This window comes from Miniopterus schreibersii, assembly GCF_964146895.1.
Source record: "Miniopterus schreibersii genome assembly, chromosome: 8".
Taxonomy (NCBI): domain Eukaryota; kingdom Metazoa; phylum Chordata; class Mammalia; order Chiroptera; family Miniopteridae; genus Miniopterus; species Miniopterus schreibersii.
Window position 1 is genome coordinate 41930480 of NC_138109.1, and position 16637 is coordinate 41947116.

The 16637-nt window shown below is 36.1% G+C and overlaps 2 protein-coding genes across 11 annotated transcripts in view; one reads left to right on the forward strand and one right to left on the reverse strand.

Annotated features, from left to right (window-relative positions):
* The window catches only part of DNAI4 (dynein axonemal intermediate chain 4), a 63431-nt gene extending 49530 nt beyond the window's left edge, over nt 1-13901 (reverse strand). Inside the window, exons 1-3 of one of the 2 annotated variants that reach the window (XM_081144701.1) lie at nt 13711-13901; nt 9120-9303; nt 235-419 (exon numbers count right to left, since the gene is read on the reverse strand). In XM_081144701.1, coding sequence (XP_081000827.1) covers nt 235-419; nt 9120-9303; nt 13711-13757 — 416 coding nt within the window. In that variant the 5' untranslated portion in view covers nt 13758-13901. The remainder of the gene's footprint in view (nt 1-234; nt 420-9119; nt 9304-13710) is intronic. The other variant, XM_081144702.1, reaches the window with a different exon arrangement.
* The window catches only part of MIER1 (MIER1 transcriptional regulator), a gene marked incomplete at its 5' end in the record, with an annotated part of 52139 nt that continues 49363 nt past the window's right edge, over nt 13862-16637 (forward strand). For 3 of the 9 annotated variants that reach the window (XM_081144704.1, XM_081144705.1, XM_081144703.1), the window contains 2 exons: nt 13862-14144; nt 15200-15300. In XM_081144704.1, the coding sequence (XP_081000830.1) occupies nt 13862-14144; nt 15200-15300 (384 nt within the window). Of the gene's footprint in view, nt 14145-14315; nt 14585-15199; nt 15301-16637 lie in introns of those variants that run through there. The other 6 variants (XM_081144711.1, XM_081144707.1, XM_081144708.1 and 3 more) reach the window with 6 other exon arrangements.

The following is a 16637-nucleotide window of genomic DNA, read 5'->3' on the forward strand; positions in this document are numbered from 1 at the left end:
TAAAATTTATATATTTTTTCACAAATGTTTTGGTGTGAGAGCAGGGGAACTTAAGCCATGCAAAGTTCTACATCTAATTAAAATTAATTATGAGAAGAGCATAAGGATGGCACATTAGCATGACAGAGCGGAGCCGGGAGACTGGAGACAATGGGCATCTAAGTTACATATATGCAACTTAATGGAAAAACAGTATATATGATATAAAAAAATATATAAAATAGTATACTCTACCTTGTAAACTGCCCTAACATACTAGGATTTAGTGTATTTTGATAAAGGCTGTGGGAAGTTACATATTCTGATGCAAATGATCCTTCCTGTGATGTCAATAGTTTATTTGGCTTTGCTGTACCAGTAAGTGGATCTGGACGGTAAAGAGGCCGAGGAGTAACATCAACTCCATTTACATCAAACACCTGTGGGAAGTGTAATATAAAATGAAATAAGTTCAAAAGATGAGGTTTCTAAATAATTAGTCCTATAAATTAGAAATAAAAGCAGTAGGGGAAAAAAGATAAGCATAATGTTTCTAGGATAGAATAAACATGAAAAATTGATCAATAAAAGATTTTATGCTTAAAAAGTTTCTTAAGTAGGCATACGTTTTTAAGTCTTATGTTTCACCTATGTACAAGCAATATATACTAATTTTGAAAAACTTCAGAAAGATCATTATTCATCCAGATTATTTTTGTATATTTATTTTTTTGTGTATAGCTTTTTAAAAACTTACTTTTCACATTAATAATCATTTCCAGATTACATATGGAGGGAGGGGAACACAGCATTTATTCTTGCATTATTGTTTATTAATTATTGTATTATTTTCCATATGAACAACTGTAAACTTACTTTTGTCCCACCCTGTATTCTCGGTTTGTTTTTGGCTAACTTTTCATTTTTTCAATTTGAAATTTAGCATATACAGAATTGTAATTAAAACAAAACCATACAGTTAATATAAGGCAAGTATTACAATAATCACAACTAAAAAAATTAGAACATTGATAGCACCTCCAGAAGACTTTGCCTCTCTGGATCACAGCTAGTGCCCTTAGCCTTTGCCCCTTCTGGATTTCAGCCATTCACTCCTCCCAGTGGTAATTATTAACTTGATTTTGCTAGTCATTTCCTTTCTTCTTTTTATAGTTTTATTAAGCATGCATTCTTAAACAACAGCATTTACTTTTTATATATTGTATCGAAGTAAAATATGCATATAGAAAGTACACATATAAATGTACAGCTTAATGCATTTTCACCAACTGAACACACCCATGGGCCCAGTATTCAGGTTTAGAAACAGAAAATTACAGAATCCCGGAAACTCCTTTCATGAGGGATACTATCTCCCACCAAAGGTAATAATTACTCTGATACCATGGATTAATTTTGTCTGTTTTTAAACTTTATTTAGATGGAATCATACTATATTTCCCTTTGGTATCTGGTTTCTTTTGTTCAATATTATATTTGTGAGATTCATTCATATTATCAAGTATAGTTGTAGATGATTCATTTTCACTGTTTACACTATTCCATTGTGTGAATATGTCACAATTTTATTTACCTATTCTATCGTTCATGGACATTTCTGTGGTTTCCAATATTCTGGCTCTTACAAATGGTGCTGCTATGAATACTGTTGTACGTATTTTGCTGAATATGCTGTATGAATTTATGTTGGATATGTACCTGAGAGTGAAATTTCTGGGTAATGAATTATGTATATGTTCATCTTTAATAGCACTGCTAACGTTTTTGCAAGTGGTTCCCACCAACAATGTATGAGAGTTCTGGTTGCTCCAGATTTTTGCAAGCAAAATCCCAGTATTTACCATGTTTGTCAATGTAATTTAGTTTTGCCTGTTTTTAAAATTTATATAGTCATATATTATGACTGATACTCTGTCATCTTTTGTTCAACATTTTTATATTTCTCCATGTACAGAAGAGGTTTGTTCATTTACTGATGACTATAAACTAATCTGTTGGATTAGTATATCATATATTATTTTTCCATTTTACTTTGACTAGACATTAAGTTGTTTCTAGGTTTGGAGCGTCATGAAAACTGTTTTAATGAACATTTACGTAAAAGTATACTGATACACATGAGAATGCAATTCTGTAGGGGATGTATAAATGTGCATTTGATGGGTCAACCTGATTAAATTACACCTAACTATTCGCCAAATTGGTTGTAAAAATTTTTACGATTACCAGCACTGTGTGACAACTGCTATTACTCCACATTCTCAACAACTAGCACTGTCAGATTTATAAATTGAAGCCAGTCTGGTATGTGTATACAGATATCTCATTTTGATCTTAATTTCCATAAAGTTGAGTTTCTTTTCATATAATTACTCCCATTTTAATTCTTTTTTTTGGGGGGGGGGGAGAAAAATGTCCCATACCTGTCTTTTGCAGACTTTTCTTTTTTTTAAATTGATAATGGGAGTTCATTATATATTCCAAATATGAATCCTTTCAGTTTTATGTGTTGCAGATGTCTTCTTTCACTCTGTAGCTTCATTTTCTTTGTGATAATTTTTAATAAATAGAAGTGCTTAATCTTAAAGTAGTCAAATTTATCACATTTTCCTTTATGGTTTATGCTTTAGATGTCTCGTTTAAAAAACATTTCCAATCCTGGAGTTATGAAGATGTTTTTCTGTTGCTTTTCATGTTTAGATCTACAGTATACCTGGAATTGGGTTTTGTGTATAAGATGCGGAAGGCAAAAAAAGAATTAAAATGGGAGTAATTATATGAAAAGAAACTCAACCTTATGGAAATTAAGATCAAAATGAGGTATCTGTATACACATACCAGACTGGCTTAAATTTATAAATCTGACAGTGCTAGTTGTTGAGAATGTGGAGTAAAGTCCTGATCACATTTGTTATAAAACAAGTGTTTATATGTGCTTGAGTCACTTGTAGGCTCTCTGCCCATCCCTTTGCTAATGTCACCCTTGTTATTAAACTTGGTATCTGAGAGGGTAAATCTTTCCACCTAGTTCTTAATCAAGAGTGTCTTGGCTATTCTTAGGCTTTAGCAGTTTCATACAAATTTTAGAATTACCTAGACAAGTTCCTGAAAAACATATCATGAAAAAAAAACTTCTGAGATTTTGACTGAAATTGCAAAGAATCTATATGTCAAAATTTGAGTATAACTGATACGTGTACAATCTTTCTATGCATAAACATGACCTATCTCTTCATTTGTATCTCCTTTAATATCCTCCAGTAAAATATTAAAATTTTAAAAATACAGATATTTACATCTTTTGTTATACTTATTCAAAAGTACATGATGCATTTAATGCTATTATAAATGGTATCACTTAAAAAGATGTAATTTTAAAATCATTTGTTGCTGGTATACATATGTCATGTGTTGCTTGTTTGATTTGATATCCAATAACCTTGCTTAAACTCTTACTATTTTGATAATTATCAGTAGGTTATTTTCAATTTTATATGTAGACTATTGTGTCATCTACAAATATTCAACATTTTGTTTCTTCATTTCTAATTCTTATTCTTTGCATTTCTTTTTCTTCTCATACTGAACTGGCTGAGGCTTCCAAAAATGTTGGATAGAAGTGGATCCTTCCTAGAAATGCCTCACCATTAAATATAATCATTGCTGTATGATTTTTATAGATAAGAAATCAGATTAAGAAAGTTCCTTGTGATTTCCAGTTTCATAAGAATCCTTTAAATAATATTTAATCTTATCAAATACTTTCTATCTGTATTTAGATAATCATATGCTTTTTTCCTTTTAAATGTCATTATGGTAAATTACACTAATGAATTTTTAAACATTAAACCTATCTTAGTATTTTGGTATACACTCAACCTCCTCATAATGTATTATCTCTTTTTATTGATATTGAATTTTGCTAATATTTTATTGAGGATTTCTCCATTTATGTTGGAAACTCAAATAAGATTGGCTTATAATGTTTCTCATTTTGTTGTTGGCTTTTAATATCAAGATAAGACTAGCCTCATAAAATGAGTTTTGGAGTATATCCACTTTTCTATTTCTGTTTTCATCCATATATGTTTAGCACATATCACTAGAGAAAAACCATCTGGGCCTAGAATTACTTTAAAGGAAGGTTTTTAAATTATTCATATTACTTTCTTTAATAGATTACAATTTTCAATTTTTCGTCTCAGTAAAATGCATGTTTTGAAAGAATTTTTCCATTTTATCTTAATTTTCAAAATTTAAAATTGGAATAAATTTACAGACAATATGCACTATCTTTTATTTTTATTTAAAAAAATTTTTTTAATCCTCACTTGAGGATATTTTTCCATTGCTTTCCAGAGAGAGGGAGGGAGAGGGAGAAAGAGAAGTATCAATGATGAGAAACATTCGTTGGTTGCCTCCTGTAGGCCCCCTACTAGGGATCCAGCCTGCAACCCAGGCATGTGCCCTGAGCAGGGCAGTTTGTGTATTTTTAGGAATGTGTCTATCTTACATAAGTCATTTTATTTCTTGGCATGCAATTTATTATAGTATTCCTTTATAATCCTTTTTATTTCTGTAAGGTTGGTGGTAATGAACACTCATTTCTGATTTTAGTACTTTGAGTCTCTTTTTTGTGGTGAAGCAGGATACATGATTGTCAATTTTTGCTGATCTTATCAAAGAACCAGCTTTTGGTTTCACTGATTCTATTGTTTTTTATTCAATATTTCATTAATTTCTAATCTATATTATTTCCTTCTTTCTGCTTCCTTTTTGTTGTTGGTTTTTTTTCTTCCCAGTTTCTTAAAGTGGAAATTTATGCTACTGATTCTAGACTTATCTTCTTTATAATGTGGGCATTTACATGTATAAATTCCCCTCTAAGCACTGCTTTAACTGTACCCCATAAGTTTTGTTATATTGTGTCTTAATTATCAATCATCATAAAATATTTTCTATTTCCTTTTGATTTTCCTTTGACTCATTGAATATTTAGGAGTGTGTTGCCTGATTTATACATACTTATGAGTTTCACAGTTTTTTCCTGTTATTGATTTATAATTGTATTCCTTTTGTTGTTTATTCATGGTTTTATAAACTCCACATGAGTAAAATCATCCAATATTGCCTTTCTCTGACTTTTCACTTAGCATAATACCCTCTAGGCCCATCCATGTTGTCACATATGGCAAGATTTCATTCCTTTTTATTGCCAAATAATATTCCTTTATCCATTTACTTATTGATGGGCATCTAGGTTGTTTCCTTGGCTATTACCAGTAATGCTGCAATAAACATGGGGATGCATATTTCTTTTTCAATTAGTGTTTTTACTTTCTTCAGATAAATACCCAGAAGTGAAACTGCTGGATCACGGGGTAGCTTTTTTTTTTTTTGAGGCGTCTCTAAAATAATAAAAAGTATAGTATAGTAAATACATAAATCAGTAACATAGTTGTTATCAAGTGTTACATACTGTACACAATTGTATGTGCTATACTTTTATATGATTAATCATATAAAAGTATAGACATAGGTCTGTCTAATCTAGCATCAATACGAGCATGTGAGTAATGTGTTGCACTCAGACATTATGATAGCTATGACATCCCTAGGTGACAGAAATTATTCAGCTCCCCTATAATCTTCTGGGACCACTGTAGTATATGTGGTTCATCATTGAACAAAACATTGTTATGCAGTGCATGGCAGTCATTTTTTAGGTCAATCTTTGATATCTGTTCTCACTACAAAAGACCCCTTCCAGCTGTCGTTATTCCCTGGTTCCCTGTAAACTAGACAGCCTACAATCTAATGTATATCTTCACTAGATCCACAAATCTCCCAATTGCCTCCTACCATAACCTCCACTGTTTTTTAGGGTACTCTTGGGTTTAAACTTCATGCTCTGTTGAAAATAAAGTTGGTTACTTTCAGAAGATATTAGGGGCTGTTTTACACCTTGCTTCTTCCCACCGATTAAATCTCTCCATCAGGTCCCTATAATGTGAGTGGGGACAATGTTAAACTTCCCTATGAGTGACAACATGGAGGGGGTGGAGCAGTAACCTGAGGTCTTCTCAGCTTAGATCTCCTGATAAGGAACCATAATCTCTTGAACCAGAGGACCCAATATTCTCAGGATGTCATATTCAAGGTTGACCTCATCAGTGGGGATTAGGCAGAAGAAAAAAAAATCCACACTTCTCAACCACAGGATTTAGCCTCAGCAATGGGGCTGGATGAGAATCACTAAGGTTCTGCTTCTGGGAAAGTAAGTCATCAGCTGGGAGGTGAGCGGAGAGGGAGTTGTGTTCTTGGCCTCAAGCAGTCTAGAGTGCAGTGTTACTTTTGTATAGGGTGTGAGATAAGAGTCCTACCTCATTCTTTTCGTGTAGATATCCAGTTTTACCAACACATTCATGGAAAAGACCATTCTTCCCCATTGCATAGTCTTGGCAGTCTTGTTGAAAAGCATTTGACACATATTGAGGGTTTATTCCTGGGCCCTACATTCTATTCCATTGGTTTATATTTCTTTTTTTTTAATGTCAGTACTATACTGTATGTTTTTAAATTAGGAAGTATGAGACCTCCAATTTTGTTCTCTTTTTCATGATTGTTTTGGCTACTTGGGCTCCTTTGCTATTCCATATAAATTTTAGGATGAATTTTTTATTTCTGTAAAAAATGTCATTGAAATTTGATAAGGGTTGCATTGAATCTGTGGATCGCTTTGGGTAGTATTGACATCTTAACAATATTAAGTCTTCCAACCCATGAACAAGGGATTTTTTTCTCATTTATTATTGTCTTCTTTTATTTCTTTCAGCAATTTCTGTAGTTATCAGTATACAAAGCTTTCACCTCCGTTCTTTATTCCTAAGTACTTTATTATTTTTGATGTTATTGTAAATGGATATCTTTTTCTTAATTTTCTTTTGGGAGTGTTCATTGCTCAGTGTACAGAAATGCAACTGATTTTTGTGTTAATTTCCTATCCTACTTTTCTGAAAAATTTTTTTTAAATGTGAAATCATTAGGTTTTCTATATATAAGATCACAGCATCATGTTTTCTATATATAAGATCATGTGAACTGAGATAATTTTACTTCTTCTTTTCTACTTTAAATGACTTTTATGTCTTTTTCTTGCCTAATTGCTCTGGCAACAACGCCCATTATGAGGTTGAATAAAGTGGCAAAAGCGGGCATCCTTGTCCTGTTTCTTTATTTCATCATTGTGTATGATGTTAGCTGTAGGTTTTACAGAATGTCACTCAGGAAATACTTTCTCTTTCAAGTTAGTCAAAACATTAAAGAAAAAAATTTAAAAAAAAATCATGAATGGATATTGAATTTTTCCTAAATGCTTTTCCTTTATGTGTTTTTTATTTTTTTTTTGGTCTATTAATATGGCAAGTAGTAATGATTTTTAAATGTTGGAACAACCTTGCATTCATTATCCCTATTTGGTCATGACTGATTATCCCTTTTATGAAGTATTGCTAATCCTATGTAATATGTATGTTATATATGTATGAATGTATAATATATACATAATGTATATAAATGTGTACACAATCTGTATATTGTTGTTATGAAGTAAATATTTGTATACTCCCAAAATTCATGTTGGAACGCTAATCCCAATGAGATGGTATTGGGACATGGAATCTTTGAGAGGCAATTAGGTAATGAAGTTGGAGCCTCATGAATGAGATTAGTGCCCTTATAAGAAGAGGCCAAGAGAACTAGCTAAATCTCTTTCAGCCCGACAAAGATACAATGAGAAGGTGGCAGTCTGCAACCTGATAGTGGGTCCTCACCAGAACCTCATCATACTGGCACTCTAATCTTGGACTGCCAGAAGTGTGAGAAATACATTTCTTTGTTTATAGGCCAGCCACTCCATGGTGCTTTGGCATAACAGCCCGGACTAAGATGATGGTACATGTAATATATTAATTTATTAAAAATGTATAGGGTTGTTTCCATTTTTTGGCTATTATAAATAAAGTTGCTATGAACATTCCAGGTACTAGTCTTTGTATAAACCTATACTTTCTTTTCTCTTGGGTAAATACCTAGAAGTGGAATGGCTGAATGCTACAGTAGCTATATATGTGACATTTAATAAACTGTCAAATTGTTTTTCATTTTTCATAAGAGAGTTCTAGTTGTTTCATATACTTGCCAACATTTGGAATGATCAGTCTTTTAATTTTAGTCATTCCAAAATAGGTGTTTAGCAATATCTCACGGTTTTACTTTGCATTTCCCTAATGATTAATACTGATCATCTTTAATGTGCTCATTTGCCATCTGAATATGTTCTTTGGTGAAGTTTATTCAAATGTTTCACTCTTTTTAAAATGAGGTTGTCTAATATTGTTTTGGGCACTGTTTATATATTTTGGTAACTACTTTATCAGATATAGGCTTTGTAAATAACTTTTCCCATTGTGTGGCTTTTCTTTCCATTCTCTTAGCAGTGTCTTTTAAAGACCAGAAGTTTTCATTATGATGAAGTCCAGTTTATCAATTTTATCTTTAATGGACTGTGTTTTTGGTGTCATATCTAAAAAATCATTGCCTAGCCCATTCAGATTTATATATTATAAACTTTTCTGTATAACAAGCTGTTATAACAAAGTACATGTTTTATATATACATAACAAACATATATATATATATATACATGTTATACTTTGTTTAAAAGTTTTAAAAGGCAATTCTTAATAGTCCTCTATTGAGATAACCTATTTTATGACAATTCATTTCATGATATTTTCTAGAGAATGCTGCAAAGAGGGGATGAAAACTGTACTATCTGTATTATAGCTAGATTAGTTACAATTAATATCATAACCAACTAGTTATTAAGGTCATGAGGAAATTTTTCTCATTCCACTCTAATATTATTATCAATAATAAATTATAGGAGGCAACTGCCAATATTATACTGGAAGATGTTATGTGGTAAAGACTAATAAAATCAAAATATCAGTATTAGGAGTGATTATTTCAAAGCATCATATTTTCTACCTTTAACATTTCATCAAGTTCTTCAAGGTGTCATTTTCAAATAAACTCAGAATACTAAAGAATATTACCTGTGTGACTGTCTTTGTCATGGGAATATTCATTCTTTCTGATATTTTCACTTCCGGTAGAATCATCATGTTTTTTGACATACCCATTCTGCTTTGGTTTGAACTACTATATGCTTTCATTTGAGCTCCTTTTACTGGGTTGGTAAAGCCAATAACAGACCTCCTTGGCTGAAGGCCAACGCTCCTATACCAGGAAAAAAAAACAATACAGAGGACCCACAATTGAAGAAAAATTAACCAACGATAAAAAGGCTTTCATTTAGAAACATGAAAACAATCTAGACATATAAATAAGAAATAGTAATAATACTTAAGAGCTCATTAGGGGTAAGCACAGTTCTAGAATGTTTACATGCATTATGTCAATATTTCCGCACAACTCTTAAGAGGTTGCTATTACTATTATTTATATGAAATCACAGAAGTTTAAAGGGAAACATTTCTACTAGAGTTGAAATTTAAACCCAGGCAGTAAGATCCAAATTTCACATTGATTCCTCTGGGTCTGTTTCCTTATCTGTATAATAGGGATAATAATAGTATCTAATTCATAGGTTATTTGAGGATTAAAAGAATTAATTTATATATTATGGTTAGGAAGTATCTAACATGTAGTAAGTACAAATGAGTGTAGAGTGCACTTACATAGGCAGATTAAAGCATGAGTATAAACCTGGGAAAGAATATCATTTCTTGCCTAAGCAATTACATAATAATTTTTAATAAGAAGAGAAGTTATAAAGTCATAATCAAAATATTTATATCCTGAAGTAAAAATATGATTTCACTTTTGGATCTACTCTGTAAATTCATTAGGACAAAAACCTACCTTATCATTCATTCATTCTAGTATTCTGATTGTACTGTGGATTTCTATAAAATAAGGATAATTTGCCCTTAGACTTTAAAAAGGAAATATATTTCCAAAGAAAGTGTTCTTAATGATAGTGTTACTTTTCAAATCATAAAAGATCAGACTACAATAAAATATTTGTAAATGACATCAATCCACTTTTCATATTTTATTCATAGCATTTATTACTCCTTGACACTTTGTTGTTGTCCACTCCTCTGCTAGAATATAACCATGTTTAAGGCAAGAACTTTGTCTTGTTCACTGCTATGTCCCTAATACCCAGGACAGTGCCCAGTATACTGTGGGCACAAAACAAGTATTTTTTGAAGTAACTAAGTAAGTTCCATTCATGCTGCATTGTTTTTAAGTATTCCACCTTATCCTCCCTACTTCAGCCTCTAAACAACTTTACCTCCAACACCGCTAAGAAAATAAAAATGACCAATCAGGTAAAAACTCTTTAAATTATTTCTCCACCTTCATTAAATTCTTCTTCCACATCCTACAAACTCATATAAGCCCATCTTTATTTATTTCTTTCTCTTTCAGTAGAAGAGTTGCCATTCTTATCTAAGGCTATCTTTCTACCTATGCTTTGAAATGTCTTACTACTGTCTCAGGGACACTTCTCCATCAATAATTCCCTGTCTCCTATATCTTATTTCCTATCTTTTCCCCTTGGCATATAATTATGCCCCAGTCATCCCCTAATTTAAAAATCTTTCCTTTAGCTATGTCTTCCTCTATCTATTTACTGTATTTCTCCTTCCTTTCATAGTCTAACTTCTTAAAATACTAGACAGTTATACTGGCTACTTCGTTACTCATTTGCTTCATAATTCACTACAATCCAGTTCTACTTTTTCCTCTCCTCTCCTACTGCACAGAAACTATTTTCATTAAAATCACCTAGTCCTCCAAACTGAAATCCAAGGGACTTTTTCAGTACTTATCTTTGCAGCATCTGACAGTTGACCATTCCCCCTTCTTCAACTTCTTTGGGGCCTCCAGTCACCTGACCCTTCCATTTTCTACCAACTAGTACCTTTTAGGTTTCTCTTCTTTCTCTACTCAATCCAGAATACACAATTCATCAATGGACTTACTTTTATATATATATATATATACACACACATATATATATTTTTTTATTGATTTCAGAGAGAGGAAAGGAGAGAGAGAGATAGTTGAAACATCAATGATGAGAAAGTCGTCACTGATGGGCTGCCTCCCGCATGCCCCCGACTGGGGACCGAGCCCGCAACCTGGGCATGTGCCCTGACCGGGAATCGAACTGCAATCTCCTAGATCCTAGGCCAACACTCAACTGCCATGCCCGGCCGGGCTGGAATAACTCTTTTAACATAATCTTCAACTCTTATTTTCTTTCTCCTTGACATTTGCCCTCTCATCGTTACAAAATCCAGTCTTCCCATTCTATTTTTCCTTTATTAGTTTCCTATTTTGAAGATTACACTGAGGCTCAAACCTCAGTTATCTGTCTTCACACTATACACACTACTCCTGAGTAAATATAACAAAACACATGGATTACATGACTACTTATATTCCACTTCCTTAAGGTAATCTACATCATCATCACTATTTCCTTTCTCCCATCCCTTAAAGATTTTATATCCTGAATTACTGACTCTGAGTATTTCAATACCTATGAAGGTAATCCTGCTAATACTATGGTTTCTTAGTTCCTTGAAGTCTTCTCGCATAAATGATATTGTCATCCTTGCTATGTCAGCTAATTACTCCCATGTTCATAGCAGGTCAACCATCACTTCCTATTTTTCCATAGCTTGGGTGAAGACAGATTAACAAACAGAGTATACCAAGTAGGGGTAAGTTTCACAGAGAAAAATAAAGCAGTGTAGATAAGGAGGAAGTATTGTTATATATATGTGGGGTGGTTAGAGAATTCTTTGATAAGGTGACAGCTAAAGGAAATGAGTGAGTCATGGGGTCATCTAGCGGTACAATATTCCAAAAGACAGCAAGTACATCTTTTTTCTTTTTTTATCCTTACCCGAGGATATTTTTTCCTTTGCTTTTCAGAGAGAGTGAAAGGGAGAGAGAGAGAAACATTGATGTGAATGAGACATCGATTGGTTGCCTCCTACACACCCCCTACTGGGGCAGGGGATTCAGCCTGCAACCCAGGTTCATGTCCTTGACTGGAACCGAACCTGAGACCCTTCAGTCTGGGGGCCGGTGATCTAAGCACTGAGCAAACTAGCCAGGGCAAATACATACATCTTGAAGTGGGAAAATAATGTGCCTGATATTATTTAGAACAATAGTCAGTGTAACTAGTCAAGAGGAAGAGTCCAAGGTGAAATACTGTAAGGCAATGTAAGTAGTGAGCTTTAACTCGGAGTGAAATGGGAGGTAGAGGTAGAGGAAGGTTTTGAGAAGAGCCACAGCCATTACTATGTTGAGGATGTTGGCAAGGCCATTTATGTGGTTACTGCAGTGTTACAGTGACTTACATTGGAGTGGTAGTCTGGACTTATTTTGCAGATAGAGATGGTAGAATCTGCTAATGGAGTGGGATTTTAGAGAAGTCAAGGGTAACTCCAAGGTTTTTTACTAACAGAAAGAGTAGAAATTGCCATTTCACTACAGAGTTGGTTAGAAAATTAAGTTCAGTTTTGGATATGAATTTTGAGATGTCTTATTAACTTCTAAGTGCAGATGTTTGATTTTTTAAAGTCTGTTTTCTTGGGAGAGGTGCTGGCTAGATATATAAACTTGTGACTCATCAGTGTATAGGTGATTTTTAAAGGCATAATGGTGAAGAAACGACATTTAAAGACTGACCCCAACAACACTCCAATATTTAAACACGGAGAAATGAAGAAGTAACAGCAAAGTATTTTGACAAGAAGCCATAAACCAAGGGAAGAACTAGGGAAGAGTGGTAGTGTCCCTGAAACCAGAGGTAGTGAATGAAAATTCAAGAAGTGATAAACTAGATCAAAGCTGCTGATGGGTGAGTTAAGAATTGAACAGACATGGCCATTGAATATGGCTGGGCAGCTACTGTTGTTGACCTTTACTAAAACAGAAGGTTCTCTCCCAAGAACTTTCAACAAGTTCTGCTAAAGAAAAATTAGCTGAGCTGGAGGAGATGGAAGAGATGTTCAAAATTTGAAGAGAGAGAAGAAAAGGGGTCTGGAAATATGGGAGAGTGAACTAATCAGGGAGCTTTAGCGGCATTGCTGAGCAGCATTAAGGGAACACTTAAACTTATCAGCAAGACAAGTCCTCGGAGCTGTGTGCTTTCGCCAGCCTCTTATTCACCTGTTGCAGGAACAGAAGAATGTTGTAAGCAGGAAGGAGCTTTAAGGCAGGATGGAGTGAGGAGGAGACAGAAAAAGAAACCCGCGACTACAGAGCAAAGTAATGTTCAGTTAGACCGCTCTCAGAAGTTGAAAGGGTTGCACGTGTAGGCACAGGGTGTAGGCAACTAGCTTGAGTCTGCAGAGTGAAAAAACGGAGTGCTAGGAGGGTGGTTCTCAACAAATTCGGTCTTTTCTCATAGAGCAAGCACAGCAGGAGGTTTGAAAAAGGCTGTACTGGGTCAAGGAAGGAGAGACATTGCCGCCTGGAAGGTTCGAGGGCTGCTGACTGAGCCCAGCTGAAGCCGGAGAAAGGCTCTGAAAGGGTTGCTTCCCTGCGCGACCCAGAGGGAAGGACTAAGGTTTTAGCGCCGGAACTTACATTCCGAGGTTCTGCTGCTTGCGGCTGTCTCCTGGAGAGGTGGGCATGGTGGCGACTGGCTGGGAAGGGGTCGATCACCCCCTTCCCAGCCGGTTTCTGGAGTCCCTGTACCCCAACCCCAGGCGTTAGCGGCTGGGGCAGAAGCACCCGAATGTTTGCCGGGCGCCATGGAGACGGTGGAGCTCAGGCTCAACAAGCGGCCGCGCGGTTGGCTGGCGGCCGCAGGCCAAGGAGGAGGGCGGAGGCGGAGGGGAGGGCAGAGGGTTGGTGGAGCAAGAGGAAGCTCGGGGAGACGACTAGAAGAAGGAGGCGGGCGGCCCCGGCCCCAGGCCCCTCCCAGGCTCCGAGTCTCCCCGGCTGCAGGCGGATGGATGGGGCTTCTTCAGGCGGTGGCGGCAGCAGCGAAGGTGGCGGCGGCGGCAGCGGCAGCGGCTGTAAGTGCAGCCTCCACAAACCACCTCTCCTCTCCTAGTCCTTTTTGGGACGAGGGACTCCTGAGTTGTCCTCTGTCCCCTTTCTCCCCTTCCCCTCCCCCACCGTAGAGTACCGCCCGGAAGACCCCTAACTTCCGGGGAGGGGCTGCGGCTCGCTTCCCCTCCCAGAGTGGCGCCGGCGCATGCGCAGCTCCGCTCCGCCCCTCCCAACCCCCCAACCTGGTCTTTCGCTTTGGCGGTGGCCACGGCCCGCTGAGAAGCCTGTGCGGAGTGAGTTTGCCTAGCCCCGTTCGCCTCCGCCCCTTTCTCCTGTGGGCCTCTGATCCTGGTCGGGGTGGGGCTAAGCTGACCTCCCCTCTGTGGCTCCGCCTCTTTTCCCCAGCATCTCGGGGTTCTGTCCCAGCCCACGGGAGGCTCCGGCTCGCACCGCAGCCCTTGGGGTGAGCAGGGTCCTGGGCAGATCTGCTCTTTTTAGAGGGAATGAGGGAGGGAAGAGAGACCCTAAGAGGGCATTATTGTGAGGGACCGAGGTTCTCCCAGCCGGTGGAAGGATTCCTGGGAACAGATGCCTCCCCCTCCTTTGAATGGCCTTGTTCTTCCAGCTTTTAGTGGAGAGATCTCTGGCCTGTAGCTCATCTCTGGTCCTCCTCGCTTGCTGTGTGACCTTGAGCGAGTCACCACCCCTTTCTGGGCCCCAGTTATCCATCAAGCTTTCTCCAACACTAAAATTCTTAATTTTGCAGAAAAACTTATGCAGTAACAAGAGTGTCCGGTCTCCTGAGGCCGCTTAGCCGAGATGACCTGGAGTTGACTGAACCTTCTTTCTTCATTCCTGGGTGGAATGAGGTGACCTATTTATTGGGTCGCTTTTATTCCTTTACCATTGGTTACAAATTGCATGACTCAAGATTCGTTAATGTTTTCAAAAATTGTCATGGGATCCTTGTTCTAATTCCTGGACATCTTTTAAAAATTAGAGATAGGGTGAATGGTGAGCTTGTGGTACTTTCGTCTCTGGTCTAGTTACTACTGAGGCTCTCTTTCCTTTGATCCAGATGGTGTGGTGGCTCGATTCTCCCAGTGCCTGGCTGAGTTTCGGACGTGGTTAAGAACCAACTGGTTGAGGTTCAATGCAGACAAGACGGATGTGATGCTGGTAGGCAGGGGCACACTTGGAGATTAAGGGAGGGAAAATCCAAACTCCCTCAAGTACTATCAATATACTGTTCTTATATGTCCCATTGTTTGAGAACTGCGAATGGGCCAATAATTTCCAGAGTTTGGGTGAGATAAAAATAACATGTCAATATAAGAACTATAAAAATATCGGTTGGTGATAATCTGATAAAATAGTGCCACTGGATAAAACTCTTTATGTAAAAATTATGAAAAGAAAAACCTAAACTGTTCTTTGAAGAACCAAAAGGCTATGTGAGTGTATTGGGCTGGCGTTAACAATAAAAATCAAACTAATATAAAGATGCTGATGCTGATTGTCGAATAGATGAGGGGCTTCCAGATGTAATGCATTACTGCTTTGTAACCTGCATCCTGCCTACTAAAGTAAAAGTAAACTCTCAGCCTTTATCTAAAATGTCATTTTTAAAAATAAGTGGTATTTAGGTATTTTCAACCAAATTAGTAGTTATCCATAATTTTTTTTTACCGCACATTGTGTAGGCTTTCACTTTTAAACAAATTTTAGGAAATAGTTTAAAAATCTCAAAAGGAACTCAGGGACTCTGAAAATTGTTAGATATAGAATTTGTTTTTAGGTTTTTGTATGTGCTGTATTAATCTTGTTTCATTCAAACAGCCCCAGAGTCTAAATTGTTACAAGTATTTTTGGGGTGCATTTTGAGAGGTACCTTTTTGAGTTGCGTAACAGGATGTTTATATGGTATGGGTATATATTACTTATATTTGAATCAGGTGTTGGTACTGAATAAAAGGTTATATTTCTTAGGATATGTAAATTGCCAGAATTGTTTACTTATTGGTTAGTTTAAGGTATTGGTTGAAGTAAAATTGTGACCTTAAAATGCTTTTGTTAACAGGAAAATAATAATTCTGAGTGGTTCTTGTGTGTGTATTATAGCTTCTATAAAATTGTTTAATAACTTTAATGGAGCATTCAGTAAATTGCTTAAAAATAATTTCCCAATATAATAGCAGTTTTGAGTAGCTTAATATAGTAAAAGTTAATGTTAGTTTCCCTGAAAATAGAAAGCCTTAGGTGGGGAATGGGAGCTAAAGAGGCATTTATTCAGGCTTTGTATAGTGATTTTTTGGGGGGGGGGGGACATTAGCCACAAACCTCACATAAAATTGGAATTAACCACACTTTTTAGTTTAACTTTAAACATATACTACAATTAACAGAACTACTATTCTGAATGTCACATTAATAAATACTGTAAACCATAATAATTTTACACAACTCATAGGTATTGGTGAATTTTCTCATGCCTTTAACTCTATCATGTCTTGTTT